The 16816-nt window shown below is 43.8% G+C and overlaps 1 protein-coding gene and 2 long non-coding RNA genes across 3 annotated transcripts; all 3 read right to left on the reverse strand.

Annotated features, from left to right (window-relative positions):
• Nucleotides 1–1814: 1814 nt before the first annotated feature.
• Nucleotides 1815–3781, reverse strand: LOC135829828 (uncharacterized). The gene is made up of 3 exons (XR_010555936.1): nt 3731–3781; nt 2899–3020; nt 1815–1995 (listed from the first exon to the last, which is right to left on the reverse strand). It is a non-coding gene; the product is annotated as an uncharacterized LOC135829828 (long non-coding RNA).
• Nucleotides 3782–4354: 573 nt separating this feature from the next.
• LOC135829919 (uncharacterized) lies at nt 4355–5998 on the reverse strand. The gene is made up of 3 exons (XR_010555946.1): nt 5872–5998; nt 4816–4989; nt 4355–4410 (listed from the first exon to the last, which is right to left on the reverse strand). It is a non-coding gene; the product is annotated as an uncharacterized LOC135829919 (long non-coding RNA).
• A 2166-nt stretch (nt 5999–8164) lies between these two features.
• On the reverse strand, nt 8165–16479 carry LOC135829288 (fibrillin-2-like). The gene is made up of 7 exons (XM_065341690.1): nt 16302–16479; nt 15850–15978; nt 15159–15370; nt 13741–13924; nt 11700–11879; nt 11257–11385; nt 8165–8178 (listed from the first exon to the last, which is right to left on the reverse strand). The coding sequence occupies exons 1-7, from the start codon at nt 16477–16479 to the stop codon at nt 8165–8167; spliced, it is 1026 nt and encodes a 341-aa protein (XP_065197762.1).
• Nucleotides 16480–16816: the final 337 nt, after the last annotated feature.

A 16816-nucleotide genomic window follows, 5' to 3' on the forward strand; every position in this document is an offset into this window, starting at 1 on the left:
TATCTTCATTGATCTGTGCACTCTCTCACAGTCAGGGGGAGGAGCACTGACTTTGTTATGCGTGTTGGACAAGCGTGCAGTTCATTATGGCTTGTGTTTCCAGTTGGGCAAATAGTGCGATATCACATGTCTTGTGCAATCAGTCTTTCACTGCCAATAACAAGCACATATGTAACCCTGTTGTAATAAGGCCACCGGTCTTTAGCAAAAATTTCATAGTGAAGCCTAAGAGTGTGATCAGCTGCATTCCGTCTAGCATATATTTTTCATCAACCCCCAAACCACTGCTGAGACATGTCGAGGTCGGCGGAAGACATTTGAGGCGTGCGGCGCTTGTTGAAAACAGTACGTGTAACCATTAAATGTAAACGTATGCTCGATACTAACTGAGACAAAGAGGGTGAATCTAGTGTGTGACAAACAACACGTAGCCACGGCCGTGCATAAGACTGGTGAGATCACTTTCTGCCACAGTGTGATGTAAACATGGCGTAAACAACATGCCGCTCTATCTTAATTTCCTAAACCTTGGCCACGTTTAGGATAGAGCAGCTCGTTGTTTACGTTACGTTTACATCACACTGTGGCAGAAAGTGATATCACCAGTCTTATGCCGGCCGTGGCCCAACACCGCAGTTGCGGCTCACCGCACCTATCAGACTGAGTTGAATGGCAAATTCTGCGTTAAATTATTGAAACTGAGTTACTGGCAGTGTTTTCGGAACGCTTGCATCATGCTACCGTAATGCAGTTATTGATCGTTACTGTGCTTCCTAACAGCTTGTCTGCAGCTCAGAACACAACAACACACTTAGAGAGTTGTACTCGACATCACTTACTGTACACAGTGATGAATGCCGATGAATTTGCAATGTCGCTCAGCAGTTCATTACCAGTGAATCCGTTCTTTGAAATGCTTCCGCTACATGTGTATATGCCTCGATCGGTGAACCTTGCCAGTGGAAGTGTTAGGGTGCTCCGGTAGCTTTCAGGAAAACTCTGGTTGCCACTCGACACCAATGCTGTTTGTGCCGACCCAGGATGAAGGGGTCCTCCGTCGTGAAGCCAAGATACATTAGGCGCAGGATATCCATACACACTGCACGCAAGTACTATTGAACTGTCTTCCGTTACTGTCTGATTTTGCAGACCTAGTGTAATACGCGGAGGAACTATAGCAGCAGTAGAACACAAGAGGGAGCATACGGTAAAGGTCATTTAGAACATCGGAATGATTCCGTATTAAATTCGCACTTTTACCAAGGCAAAACATGAAAATCATCTCTGATACTCAAGGTCATGTTTCGCAAACCTCTACGCGCACAGCTGCCATCAAAAAGGTCCGGGTCATGGCAGTGCTACACTTCTGCGAAGGCAGAGCAAAGTAAACAACACCACAGTTCAGCAAGGCAATCAATACAGGTTGGTGTTTCATCCTCTGTCCAGTCATCAGGCCAAATAGAGATGCTGGCATACTAAGTGATGTACTCTCAATATTGCCATACCAAAATTAACTTACCACTTGTACATTGCATGAAGTATGGTGTTGAACAGTGCATAGACAGGTGTATTACAGTGAAAACGTGACCCGTAGGGCAGCGGAAACTGTCTTGATATGACAGGATTCTGCTTGGTCTAGGGATACACGTTCGATCCACAAAACATGGGTCATGGACATTCGCCAGTCTATAGAGGGTTCGGCTTGGTACTGGGTCCGGCAAACACGGGTTTTGCTGCATCTTCAAATTACTTGCAAGTTAAATAGAGTAGGCACGTTAGAAAAGTCGTGTTGGCTATGTTGATCTCACCGTAGATATCAAGAAACATGTGCGGCCCTGTGACATTCGACCCTGATGTCAAGTGAGGATCGCGATTATCTGCTTCACAATGGTACACGCCTCTGTCACTGTACGTCAGGTTCTGAATGGACATATTGAAATTGCCTGGCGATACCTGCAGCCTCCCTGCCAACGCTGAAGGTGAGGCGCTGATTGGCTGGAAAGAAAATGGAAAGTTGTTGAAAGAGTCTTTAACTCGGATACTGAGCGAATGATAAATGGAAAATAGAAGAAAAACACATGGGAACGAGTTATGAAGCAACTGTCCACGTTTGTAATACGATCATAATAATTTATTATCAGAATAAATAGACAGAAAGTGCGAGTTGGGGTGTTCAAGAGCTAGGTGTCAAGCCGGTGAATGTCTGAGTAGCCTATCAGTTTTATGGCCTGCTTTTGCACTTTCTGACTGCTTATTATAATCTTGTTACAGTCGTGGACAGTTGCTTGATAGCTCGTTCCCATGTGTTTTTCTTCTATTTTAAATAATATTCTATAGATCGACTTTTACTTGCAGAATTAGAGCTAAATCAGAGACCTTACCTTTCGGCTACCGATATGATAGAGAGCGAAACGCTATACGTTAACTGTCTGTCATCCAGAGATCGAGTTCAATTTTTGTCAGACATCAAAGCTGAACTTCCAAAAAAAAAGAAGGAAATTATCGTGTCCGTTCCCGAAGGGAACTCGCGACAGCCGCTAACACCCGGTAAACCCTGTAAAAAAAGAACTTGCAAATGTTTACCCTAAACGCGGGCTTTAAAGTATAAGCACCAATCTCCTATTCAGGGATACATACAACAGATATTGGAACAGATAACGTGCATTTTCCTTACAGTCTTGCAAGACCGATTTCTATCTTTTACGTATCAATAAGTAGGTACGCGAAGCTAATGTAGGTTAATGGTTCAAGAATAACATTATGGCCCCATTGAATTTTACTTCGTAGAAATCTGAATGATAAGCACTGCTTAAATGATGGCAGGGATTCGGTTCACACGGCACCGCATGAAAAATGAGTCATTATGTCCTGCGAAAGCAAATATAGCTTTAGTATTACCTGTAGATTGTGAAACCAAGAAATCCGTGGAGTAGGAATGCCAAACACATCACAGTAGAACCCTGCTGTGGACATTTCTGAGGACTGTACATCATCGGCTGCTCTTCCATAGCTGACTGGAACTGGAAAGATTGCGACAACAGCATTTCATAAATTCAAACCAGCTGATAAACATATTTGTAACAGAAAGCATGCTAGCAGCTCCAGTCGACACTACAGATCAAACTCACTCCTTCTGGACTAACCAAGAACTGAGGGGAAACCCTCGTCGTGGCCAGCTTCATATTTCAGAATAAATGCAGGGAGTCATATTCGACTCTCTGCTGTGTTTAGAGTACCGTGTGGGAGGTAGAATAAGGATGTGTAGAAAGTGTGTTTCTAAAGGTGGATAGTGTAGAGTAATAGCTGTCCATTATGCATGAATAATAATAAGTAATTCGGGGATGACCATTCAGAGCATGCAGAAAGAGTGTAAGTAATTATGTGATGGGAAGGCGAACGGGAATGGGAGAAGCAGTCTCTAAGACCATTCCCGTCACAGTATTGAATATCTGATTCAGTATCTTTGTTTTGCACCTACTCGACAACCTAGAACCACGAGGAAAGAGAAAATAGAACATTTAACACGAAAACAGGAAGGGAGATGCGAAGACCACTAGAATCAGGAAGGAAAGAACACGAGCTACACATTTTCGCCCTGAAAATTTAAAATATGTAATTTTGAGCATACCTTTTACCAAACATGTTTTCTACTGGATGAATGTTGTTTCTCATCCAGAAACACCTTCAGTAGCTTTATGAAGAGTTCAAGTATGCCTGCAGGTAAACATACCTAGTACTGACAAATAGAATGTTAACGTGTCCCAGCCGGCCTTAGTGCTTGCATTCACGGTGTATATGCCTTGCTGCCACCATTTTATATCAGATATGGACAGCATGTCGCCAGCTGCTGAAATTGAAAATGTTCCGCTGGAACTATTTGTTATCGGTCCCTTTGGCCCGTGCCACACAATCTGGAGAGATCCAGGAGAAAGCAACATGGAAATAGTCTTCAATAGACAATGTACTCCATGATTATTGCAGCATATCAAACTGGACCAGCTGTAGCATGCACTATGAATATCAAAGCGCCACTTTCCAGATTTAGTTACTCAAACCTTGCGTATCAAGTGATTAAACGCCAAAATCATTCTAGGGCAAGATACCAACCCGAACTGAGTGTACTATGACAAAAGATGCCCATATGATCGGTTCCACCATCTAGTTCAATGAATTTGAAATGCGGCAGTCATTTATCAAGGAATAAAGCCTTCTTGAATTCGCACATGCACAAACCAACACATGCGCTCACAAATACACCCGCGCATTGAAGAGTAAACAAAACACGGTCAAATCTTACATCATGTGGCACCAGTGCTGGATTAATTCGAGTGTCCGACGTGAAACCAAGTGAAACATCGTGATAATGTTGGATCGTGAAATTCAGCTTCGTCGAATTCAAATGGGGTTTCCCTGCACGTGAAGCATTGACAAGATAAATTGTCTTCTTGAACGTGAAATTTATTTAATCAAACAGCTAACATCGTTTTGAAAGAGAAAGACCACGAGCGGACACAAATAGCTCCAGATACTAATCCTACCCTGTATTCCTCCAACGTGGACTATCTCCCCATTAAAGAAAATACATGACTGTAGCTAAATCTAGAAGGAAATGGCTGTTTTGAGTCCTAGGTGGCTACCAATCAGGGACGTTACTATCTAGAGTTTAACAAAATTCTAGAGTTTTACCAGGTCTAAATCCACTACAATTTACTACTCCTTCATGACGAGTTCGGTATCCGGGATTGAATTGTAGTCGCCTGCATGTGGTCCAAACACTGCCACTGACCAACTGGTTACCCATAATCAGAGACTTACTGTAGCATTGTGGTGTCGGTGTGGACCATTGCAGATTGTCATCGCATGTTACTGTGGCATTGCCAAACAATGTGAATCCAGTCTCGCAGGCTATTGTGCCCACATTCCCAGGGTACAGTCTACCAGCAGTGACATTGCCATACTTCATTGTTGGAAGGGTACATGACGGCATATCTGAAAACGTTCACAAGCATTGAATGAACACTGTAGCTGCAAATTGCGCAGACTTCCACCGCCTGGAAACCTAGAATCTAACGTACGGGTGTACAAAGCTTCATGGACGGCAAGATGTAGCATAGACTTACCACTTGACAAAACGGAGAACGGAATGGTCTTTATATCCATACCTTTGTGTTCAGAAGGGAAATGTGCTGTCTTTGCAGTTGTTTGGCATTGTTGGTTCGTGCAGGCGTGAAATAGGTTCCATTAACTTCTGACAATTTTCACGTTTTTGTGACCTACCGGTTTCCATCCTGTTTTAGTTCTTCACTTTGATATCGCTCTACCTTTTTTTCATTTTTGCACATCATTAAGTTAATAATAATATTATTATTTCTAACATGGAAATTGTGGGCACAAGTTATGTGATCGAGTCCAACTAAACCAGATTTTGAACAGTCAGACGTGCAAAAAAATTCACGGTTCGCGTGAGACTCGGCCAAAGGCCCAGTTTTCCGCATCCGCAGGAACACCACCACCCTCTTGGATCAAGGCGCAGATGCAGCTCCTAAGCGTTGGGAGGTGAGTAGGTCAGACCCACCACAAAGTGGTCAAAGACCGAAATCCCATTCACTGCACCAGACGTGCAAAATCCAGCACAAAACTGAAAAGGAGTACTGAGACATTCCACGGCATGAAAGTCAGCTTGAGCACTGACTTTCATGCCTTTCATGACTTTCCATAGCGTTTCACAAGACATTTCATTATTTTCCTGCTATAAGAGTTGGTGTGACTTGGAGAGAACACAGCAGCTCTCCTTTGCATGACGATACAATTTATCATAATGGGTACGTCATGGATGGTGTGTACAGCAGCATGGCATTTGTTCATACGAACCTCTGACGCAGACCACATTCAAGTAACGGCCAGAGCAACGATAGTCATTCCACATAGCCGGGAACCTTGTGTCGTACATTCCGATGCAATCCTCTTCCCTCAGATTATTCGGCTCACCATCTATCCAGTTATTATAAGTTAAATTCTTTCCTGTATCTGTCCAGCGAAACACGCCTTCGTTCTACACATTCAAAACAAAATTGAACAGAAAAGGATGACTGAAGAAAATTCAATCTAGTCGCCTAGGGAACTACCCAGTATGGTTTTCTTGTTAGTTATACTGAGACCCGTTGGTTTAGGCTTCAGGATTTGGGAAATCCCCCAAATAATGATAAGGTTTACCGTCTTTGGGCTAACTCAATGTGGACTAATCCGTCCTTAAAAGCCCCCCCCCCCCCCCTCCCCCCTCATGCCACAAAGTGTTATTAGTGACAACACAAAACAGTATTCAATACCTGGAAGTGTGGGGAGTTCGGCCCAGCCTCAAATTTGCCTCCAATGTAAAGTTAAAAGCCCGTCAAGAAGTTCCTCCGGGAAGTATGGCCTCCAAATGGGGAGTAATTAACTTCTTGACCACTGTTACCGATGTTACTATTTGAAATGAAATATATCAAGACAATGGGGAGTTTTCTCTTCACGTAGGTACGTGAGAAAATACCATAGGAGCCACAGGTAATTTATATATGTGGAAATACGCGCTCTTGGGTTTCGCTGCAAGTTATGTCTCCAAGATCGAGGACGATCTGAATCGTGCGTTGTTAGGTTTGAGAGGTGTCGGCTGCATGCGCCCACCGAATGCACCACGATCCTAGATCCAACGAGGAACACACGCTTCTTGCCGAACTTGCTACTTGGAACAACCAACTTCCTGACTAATACCGTCGAAGTAGAAACTTCTAAGAGCATATTGTTGGCCCTCACGCGGACATGCGACTAGTGGTTGGATGTGACAGCGTTGTGAATAGCTACTGGCTCTCAACGTCTGTTTAGCACAACTCCATGAGCGACTCTGACTAACTCTGCTACCTAGGGCTTCACGAGGTGTTTTTCGAGCTGGAAACAAAGCGTCTCTGTAAGTTTGTGTCCCTGGTGATGGTTTGGCCTGGAGAGCAGTATAGAAGTGGTGCTTTTCAGGCACAATCTGCCTCAGCCTACTCAAGCTCAACCGATGAGGGGCAAATTCCCCGAAACAATGCATGTTGACCAGGGAGTGGTGCTTTCTTGCAGGTTTGCCGAGTGGAAGGTGCGACGTGCTCCTCGTTTGCTCCGGATGGCAGTCGTGAGTCAGTCAAGTGCCAAGTTCGACAAGAAGTGTGTGTTCCTCGTTGGAATAACCAACTTCATAAAAATAAGTAAATTATTATATCAATTATTACTTCTTCATCTGCGCCCATCCCCACAACCGCTTTCGCGCTTCAAATGGAGCGTCTCTGTAAGTTTGTTTCCCTGGTGAGGATTTGTACTGGAGAGCTTCACAGTTGTAGGTGGTACATTTCTCGCACTGCCTCTTCCTCAGTCTACTCAAGCTCAACTGATGAGGGGTAAGTTCCCCGAAACACTGTATATTGAGCAGAGAGTGGTGCTGTCCTGCAGGTGTGCCCAGTGGGAAGTGTTGTGAGTCAGTGGTGTCAAGTTTGAGAGGAAGCGTGTGTTCTACATAGAAGCAACCCACTTCTTCACGGATAAGTCGCTCCTCCAATTTCGTTCGAGGAAACGATGTCATAAATTTCTTGATACACTAATACCTACTTCTTCATCATCTCCTCCCAGCCACACCTTCCATTTGATAAACTGACCAATCTCATCATTCTCCTGTTTATTATATACTCTGGGTAGCCATGTGTCACCGCCAGTCTGTCCACTGCAGAGTGCTCGTGCCTGATGGTAGTAGTGAATTCCTGGCAGAGCCATTGCACAAAATCTTGAGCCAAGAGCAATTTGCTTCCATGGTGCAACACATGCTGGAAGAAATCAAAACAGAAACTATACTGAACATTTCGTTGTTTATTACAAATAATGTAATCAAGATTACAATCATTGCCGATATCGCCACACAACATGACGACATTGTAGATTTCATAGATTTTTGTTGTTCGAGTGCTTTCCACCTTTCATTTACTAAACATGATTATGGTGTTGGTATTCCTACAAGACATTACTTTAATTTCGGATGCACTGGAACGTTTGGAAATGGAGTTGGAATGATGAATTAATAAACTTTCACTCAGACAAAAGAACACATTTCAGGCTCTTTACGAATTTATTGAAAGTTTTCGGTTTCACAAGTATACTTTCAAGCCTTCTCATCTAATGAAATACAGGCAAAGAGAATGGAACACGAACAGTGGATTAAGTACAGTAAGGAGGTGATAAAGCAGCACAAATAAGAAGAGCTAGAATCAACAACGATAATGCGTGACCTATACACATAATATGAATAATGACACAAAGGTGCAAGTGCGAGAAAACTCAACAAGCGTGACATGTGGTGCGACAACAAGAGACAACCAATGGACATAACTAACGAGTTTTTTTACGAACTATGTAACAGTATTCTTGTGAAACGGAAAACTTTCAAGATGTTCATAAAGAGCCGGAAGTGAGTCCTTTTCTGAGTAGTAGTTTACCAAGTCATCATTCCAACTCAATTCTCAAAAGTTCCAGTGCATCCAAAATCAAAGTAATGTCTTGTACGAACACCAACACCATAATCATGTTTAGTAAATGAAAGGTGGAAAGCACTCGAACAACAATACTCTACTCCCAAAGCTGCACAACAAAGTGTATTGCTGACTCTGACAAGCCAAAGCAGCGGTAATCACATGTCACTCCAAACGACAAGCATGTCCTCGTGCCACCAAAATCTTTCGTGCAACAGTTGATGCAAAAGTTACTGAAGTTTTGCGTGCAGTTTTTGGATTTTACTGCAAGAGGAACGGTGAAGTCACGTGCCTCGTGTCGTAGAATAAAGCTTTCTGATTGACGACACAATGCACACGATCCCGACTGTTCCCCAAGCTGTTCAGAATGGACAATGATGGGGGAGGTAAGACGCGTTATATTTCCTTCATCCTCTGCTGAGAACCCTCAGAAACTATCGTTATAGAGCTACCAATATTGCATTAGCAGGAAGTCTTTGAGATATTCCGCTTGCAGCAAGAACAAACATACATTTTTTTCGCACTAACCTCGCTCATCCCAAACATGATCCACCAGGAACAGTGGCTAGTTTACATGCTGATGATCGATGTAGATCTGCAACAGCAAGGAATGACCATCGAGCATGCCATCATTGCCCATCAAGGTCGCTTTGAGTTGTCCAGCGAGTGGGCTACGCCATTGGCTACATGGGGGTATGTGGCGTGCCCATTTGGCAGATTTCTAATGTCATGAACAAACGTGAATTCCCAGGCCCAATGTCTGTGCTGCAAAGGGAAAGTCCCGACTGGAAGGCCTACAGAGTGACGAGCGTGCTCTTGAACTGGGCATCTACATGCACTTCATCCAATCTAGATCAATGGGCGCTTGGTGAAGGAGAGGAGACTCCGGAACCGTTTTCCACGAGACCTGGCATTGTTCCGTCACGAGGCATGCGATTTTTCAGTTCATCTTGCCGCAAAGCTCAAAAACTGCACGCAAAACTAACCTCAGTAACGTTTGCATCAACTGTTGCACCAAAACTGAGCCACTACGGTGTCGAGGGCAAGGCTCACAAGTGGCTCGAAGCCTACTTGACAGGACGCAGACAGCGGGCATAGGTTGAAGGCACACTTGAACATCCGCCTTCATACCAATACCAGCGGGAGTGCCCCAGGGTTCTGTCCTGGGACCACTTCTGTTCCTGGCGCACACCATTGACCTGCCCACTGCCTGTGAAAATGCTACAACCTCGTGTAGCCAGTTTGCAGACGACACCGCACTAATTGCCATTTCAGGCAGCTACATTGTTTGTGAGGCTGGGCTACAAATAAGCGTCGATGCCGCAGCGGAATGGCTAGAGTGCTGGCACCTGCTAGTCAGTAAAACGAAAACCGTCATCCTCCCGTTCTAACATGCTAACCGACCCCCACCACGACTACCCGAAATAAAACTTGGGCAAATTCTACTAGAAACAGTATCACAACATCGGTACCTCGGCATCATCTTTCACCACGACCTAAGATGGTCAGCCCACCTTGACTTTGTGCTGATGAAAGCCGTACAATCTTTTAATATTCTCTTTAGGCTCAAATCAACTCTACACACTAAATCACTCTCTCTCATTTATAAAACATATACAGTCGTCCCCCTCTCAAATCCGGCACTTTATAATCCAGCACCCTCGATAAACCAGCACAATTTTCAGTAGCCAAAATGTCCTCTTCATGCACATTGCAGCAGTAAATCAGATTTGTTAATCCAGCACCCTCCCTAATCCAGCAGATTTTCGTGGCACAAATGGTGCCGGATTATAGAGGGACCACTGTATCCTGCCTATAATTGAATATGCATGCATTGCTGTCACCCCGCTCTCAATCGCAGCCCTTGACCGTCTTGAGCAAATCCAGCGCAAGGCAGCCAGAATCTGCCTCCGTCTCCCCCTCTACACTCCTCTGAATCATTCAACACTGCAGCTCCATCGGCTCAAATGGCCGACAATGTTCTCTCGCCGCAAAGTGAAGCTCACCCTTCTTGCCCACTCCATAAAATACCAATATGCCCCACAGCACATACCCATGCTAAACACCCTCGCTTAAGTTACGGCCCAGTATAGCCTTTGACACGCACGCACTTGGCACCTCCCATCCTCCAGAATCGATCGCTGTAAAGACTCCCCACTGTACAAGCCCCTAGAATACTACAATGCCCTCCCTGCTAGCGTTCGTGACGTCTCCTCCCGACCTGCTTTCAAACAAGAAATCTGCTCACTGCTGATTAACTTAATCTGCTCCTGCAACGCTCACCCTCTTCCATACTTGAAAAATTCGAAGTGATGTAAATTACTTTCCAACTGCATAACCCACAGCCTCACCCAAAGCATCTCCCCTTCTCATAAATTTATCTCTTATTGGCGATGGTGTCATTGTGGGAAAAAAGAATTCAAAAAAACCCATGTAGGTGACACAAGGAGAAGCTTGTCGTTTGAAGTAACAAGTGATCAGCGCTGCTTTACCTTGTCAGGGATGACACTACACTTTGGTCTGCAGCGTGGGAAGTAGTGTTGGAGTAGAAATTTCCCTCTTGTTTGCGATACGAAAGAGCTTGAAAGCACATGCCCCTACGCTATGCTTTTTCCCCAGCTCATCATGAATGTTATTCGAACTGATGGAAACGTGTTTGCATCGCATTTTCTGCACAGTTTTGCTGCAAACGAAATAGAATTGGAGGAGGTCAATAGTAGCTTACCTGAACAAAGGTTGATGGATGAAGCATTGGCAAATCCAGAGTAGCAACCACACGTATAACTACCAGCTGTGTTTGTACATGTTGAGTTCATTGAACAGTTGTGAGTACCAGATGTACACTCATTGATATCTGTAATAAAAACAAAACAAAAAAGGACTTTGAAAATCAGGATAAAACGTCAACAGTGTCCGGTTTTCATCACGTGACTGGAAAGGAAAGAACCCAAGTGAAGAGAGAATGCCATTATCGAGCAGGACGAAGCTCGAATTCATGTTAGCATTGATCAGTGATGTTGAGTAACGGTCTAGAAATTATTTTACATTGCGGGTCAGAATGGGGTAGATGCCAAGTTGTCCACATGCGTGGAAACACTGCCACCCTTCAAAAACCAATGCGTTCTGAGACACCCAGTACCGACTATAATGCACACGTTTTTCATTTACCTTGGCATGCTGGTAATGTGGGAGACCACTGTAGTTTGTCAGTGCAGGTTACACTTGAGCTTCCAGTCATTCGATACCCAGTACTGCAAGTGATGTTGATATGCACTGTGCTTCCAATGTAATACCCAGCACCAGTCTGTGTGGAGTTTGCCACCACTGGTGCTGGGCAGGACGGCATATCTGTAAGGAGTTGTGTAGCAAGAAGAACTCAGTCAGACAAGTCAGCTCTGGAAAGAAAGCTCAACTTAAAGCTGTTACGCTAAACGGCATGTTTTCGCAGGAGGTGAGAGTAGGGAAAGGTAGAAGAACGTATTAAGTTGCATTACTTATACACTCAACAGGCCTAGCCCTGCATAACTCCACAGACAGGACATTCTCCTTTTTAACACTAAGTTTAGGAGATGGCTGACGAATATGGAATGCCCTAAAGCAGCCAGGCCTTTGCTGAAGGCGAATGTTGCTTGGTCAGAGAACAAAACACGTTGCATTGGTCACACACTCAAGAAGATCAGCCCCAACAACTCCACAGGCTAGGCATGTAGTTAGTTAACACTAAGGTTAGGGGATAGCTCATGAATATATACATTAATGCCTTGAAACAGCCAGGCCGGTGCTAAAGGTCAACGGTGCTTGTTCAAACCACTGACCTCTGGGCTTCATCGCAGAAAAGGATCTGCACTATTTTCTTTAGACTTCGAGACTCGAGCTCGCTAATAAACACTCACATGCGTCAGCCGCATTCCTCAAACCTCACACTCTTAAATGGTCCAGTGTGTAATTAGAACTATGTCTGTTTCGTTGTCTGTCTGGCTAACTAGGAGAGCTCTAAAAACCATTAGCCCGCACCTTCTAAGCACTAACCTAAAACCTAAAATTAATTAATTATGGTTAAAAAGAGAGGACTAAAAGTTTAGATGTAGCTTTATAGGGCCCATCGGAACAAGCCCAATCGGTAGATAATTGATCTGTTTTGTCCAACACTAACTGCGATAATCAGAATACTGTCGAGTCAAAAATGTGCAACAGTTAGCACAAAACTGACTGATGAGATCATGACATTCAACGACCTGATGCTTTGCTGCATCACGTCTTGTAAACGTTTGGTCCTCTTATTTTTAAATTTAATCATTGGCTCTCCATCAGAGTTTAATTAATTATGGGGATGAATTTATACTTAGTACATTTCACCAAGGCAGTTACTTTTACATTGCTGTGTTAAAGCCAGGCTGCTTAACCTGCCATGGTGTTACTGTGATTATCCTGTAAGTTGTTCTGCCTTGGCCTGGATAAAGCTAACTTACTTTGCTTAATTTATTTTCGTACGATTTCGTACACTGCCTCTTTTGTACTAAAATTAATTCCGTACTAAAATTTGTTCCTGTGAAGTTACACAACAGAACAACAAGGACAATCAAGGCTTGTTTGCTGCTACTTTAAGTTTCATGCTTACGCAATCATCAGGCAACATTATTATACGTTATGTACACTATACATGCGTACCGCATGAGAACACGTGCATTTAGCATGTAGCACTGTACGAAAATAAAATCCGTACGAAAGGTCGAAATTCGGCTTTGTCCGAAAATATTTCCGTCCGAAAATGTCCTGCTATACAGTATAATGTAAGACTGTAACAAGATGATAAACGGTCAGAAAGTGTGATAACAAGGCACAAAACTGACAGGCTACTGAGACATTCAACGACCCGAGACTTAGCTTGTGCACATTTTCGCTGCGCTCACCTTCCCCTCTTTGGTCTTACGTAACCATGAACCTTCCAAGTTGGAAGGCTGTTGGTTTGCGCACTGGAGATGTGTTAGAGCTAGGTCTCGGGTCGTTGAATGTTTCAGTAGCCTGTCAGTTTTGTGCCCTATTATCGCACTTTCTGACCGTATATCATCTTGTTATAGTCGTGGATAGTTGCCGCATAACTCGTTCTCATGTGTTTCTTCTCTTTTTTACATTTTATTGCTGGCTCAGTATCCGAGTTAACATATATAATTATAAATGAATGAGTTTACCATGACATCGGTATACTCACCTCTCACGCATAGCACCTTCCAGGAATTGGCAGTGCAATCAAAATCATTCCACACATTCGTTGAACTTATGCTGTAGAGTAGTCCGATGCAATCCTCTCCCCCCGCATTATTCGGCTCACCAAATTGCCAGTTACTGTAAGTGATATTATCTCCCGTATCTCTCCATCGAAACACACCTTCATTCTGGATCGGAAAGACAGTAACAATAAGGTACGAGTAATAAGGATTAGAGCGATGTCAGTCGAGTCCTTTGGGAAAATACAAATCAGCGTATCTCGTTAGTCATCAGGCCTCCCCTCTTAGCACTACTGTGAAACGACAAATTTTCGCGGCGGCTAAATTTAGCGTTTTGGCAAACTGGACCAGTTAGCGACGATTCATTTTAGCGATTTTTACCTTCCACTGAAAATCTTGAAGAATTTAATTTTACGAAGTCTCGGAGTGCTGGAGCGCAGAGTGCACGAAGAATGAGAAAAGAAATCAAAGAATGAAAGAAGGAATCAAGGAATCAAAGATAATCATAAGTTGAGTACTAGGACTGCAAGAAAGGACGGCGGTTTCGAAGAGGGATCATCGGAAGACTTTCTCTTCAAACTGTTGAGCCACTGTGATACTAATGGCGATAAAATTCAGAAGACTTCTTTGAGCAGTACAACACTAAAATCTACGCAACAGCAAGCTGGCCAAACACTCCAACAAGCTGGACAATACTCTCCACAACACTGAGACATTTTCCAGTCGATCGTTTTATTCTCTTCTGCAATTCTGGTTCAAGTCGCCGTACTCCAACGACAACTAGCAACACTAGTGTTGGTACGTAACTTTCAACAGCTACGCGCTTTGGACTGTAGCCGTTCAAGCATCAATCAGCTAGTCCAGAGTCCGTGCAGTGCATGTACAGACAGTGCACGATCGATCGATCATCGACGCATCGCGTAGTACATGATTGTACGAATTTCATATTCGCGTGTCAAACTTTCGCGATTCGGCCCTGCTCGCGAAAGTCGCGAAAGTTAATCAATCGCGAAGTTTGTCGTTTTCAAGTAATCTATTGAAGGGTGACTACACCATCAGGCACTCCTAGCCGTGCCACCACTTGTAATTGGTGGAAGCACAACCCTGTATTTTCAGACGTGGACGAATGCAAATCAACAAAAGCTTTCTGCAAAATTGCAGAAAGCGACTGTCTCTCAGCATCTATTTAGCACAACTCCATGAGCGACTTTGACTCATGCTGCTATTTAGGGCATCAAGACGTGTTTGTCGCGCTGGTAATGGAGCGTCTCTGTATGATTGTGTCCCTGGTGACGATTTGGACTAGAGTAGTGCTCTACTTTAAGTCGTATAATTATGCATTGCACAATCTTCCTCAGCCTACTCAAGCTCAATCAATTCTTGATACTTCATTAAAACTTACTTCTTCATCATCTCCTCCCAGCCATACATTCCATTTGACTAGCTGACCAATCTCATCATTCTCTTGTTTATTGTATACTCTGGGAAGCCAAGTGTCACCGCCAGGTTGTGTTCGGCAGAGTGCTCGTGCCTGATGGTAGGAGTGAACTCCTGGCAGGACCATTCCACAATATCTTGATCCAGCGGCAATTTGCTTCCACGGTGCAACACATGCTGGAAGAAGTCAATAAGTTTCAAAGCATACACTCTATTCAACATTGTTTCTGTGTATCGTACTCGCACGATTAGTGAACTTGAGGCACTATTGTTCAAAGCCCATCACAGATGGGGCACGGTGCAAGAGAGGGCACTATTCAAGGACGGGAAATACTCAAGAAAGGGGATTACAATCTCAATGCTTCTACATATACCTCCTCCAGCGTAAAATACAGCATACAACGAATTTTATTGCCTAAATTTAATGGAAACTATCACGACTCAACAGAACCTTAACAGAAACTGTAACAAGAGCTGCGTTTTAGATCCTGAACCACCAGTGCGACGAAGTGGACAAGAATATTAATAAAAAACCTTGCACATGCACTGCGTTACTAGCCCGGGAATGTTTGTATTTACGGCCAAAGCCCTTCTCTACATAATTGTGTCTGGTGTTTCAGTTTGGTTGCAATTGGAGCAGGTCAATAGTAGCTTACCTGAACAAAGGTTGATGGATGAAGCATTGGCAAATCCAGCGTAGCAACCACACGTGTAACTACCAGCTGTGTTTGTACATGTTGAGTTCATTGAACAGTTGTGAGCACCAGATGTACACTCATTGATATCTGTAATATAGAAAACAAAACAAAAACGGGTTTAATCAGGATAAAACGTCAACAGTGTCCGCTTTTCATCATGTAACGGGAAAAGAAACAACAAGTGAAGAGAGAATGCAGTGATCGAGCAGGACGAAGCTCGAATTCATATTAGTTGTGATCCATGATGTTGGGAAACGTTCTATACAAAAACAATAAAAGTTTTACCGTTCGGGTCAGATTCAGCTAGATGCTGAGTTTTCCGCATCCGTAGGAGCGTCACAACCCTTCAAGGATAAAAGCATTGTAGGACATCCAGTACCGACTATAATGCACACGTTTTTCTCATTTACCTTGGCATGCTGGTAATGTAGGAGACCACTGTAGTCTGTCAGTACAGGTTACACTAGAGCTTCCAGTCATTCGATACCCAGTACTGCAAGTGATGTTGATATGCACTGTGCTTCCAATGTAATACCCAGCACCAGTCTGTGTGGAGTTTGCCACCACTGGTGCTGGGCAGGACGGCATATCTGTAAGGAGTTGTGTAGCCAGAAGAACTCAGTCAGAAAAGTCAGCTCTGGAAAGAAAGCTCACCTCAAGGCTGAGACAACAGCACGTTTGATCAGCAGGTAAGAACAGGAAAAGGTAGGAGAATGCATCATGTTGCATTACTTACACACTCAGCAGGACTAGCCTTTTAAAAAGAGAGCTTGTCAGAGAAAACAAGAAAAGCTGGGCTGGATAATCTCTCCGATTTCGCTTAAATTTTGGAAGTAGGTTCCTTTGGGGTCTACAACAACCATGCCAAAATGGCTCGTTGCATAACTGACGGACACCTTGGAACTGGGGACCACCTCGAAATGGG

The sequence above is a fragment of the Sycon ciliatum genome, chromosome 13 (assembly GCF_964019385.1).
Source record: "Sycon ciliatum chromosome 13, ocSycCili1.1, whole genome shotgun sequence".
Lineage (NCBI taxonomy): Eukaryota > Metazoa > Porifera > Calcarea > Leucosolenida > Sycettidae > Sycon > Sycon ciliatum.

Coding starts and splice junctions, on each gene's coding strand:
- LOC135829288 (XM_065341690.1), bottom strand. CDS start 16,479: ATGCCGTCCTGCCCAGCACCAGTGGTGGCAAACTCCACACAGACTGGT. Junction 15,371..15,849: donor ATCCATCAACCTTTGTTCAG/GTAAGCTACTAT, acceptor GACTTCTTCCAG/CATGTGTTGCACCGTGGAAG. Junction 11,880..13,740: donor GAAGGTGCTATGCGTGAGAG/GTGAGTATACCG, acceptor AACTCCTTACAG/ATATGCCGTCCTGCCCAGCA.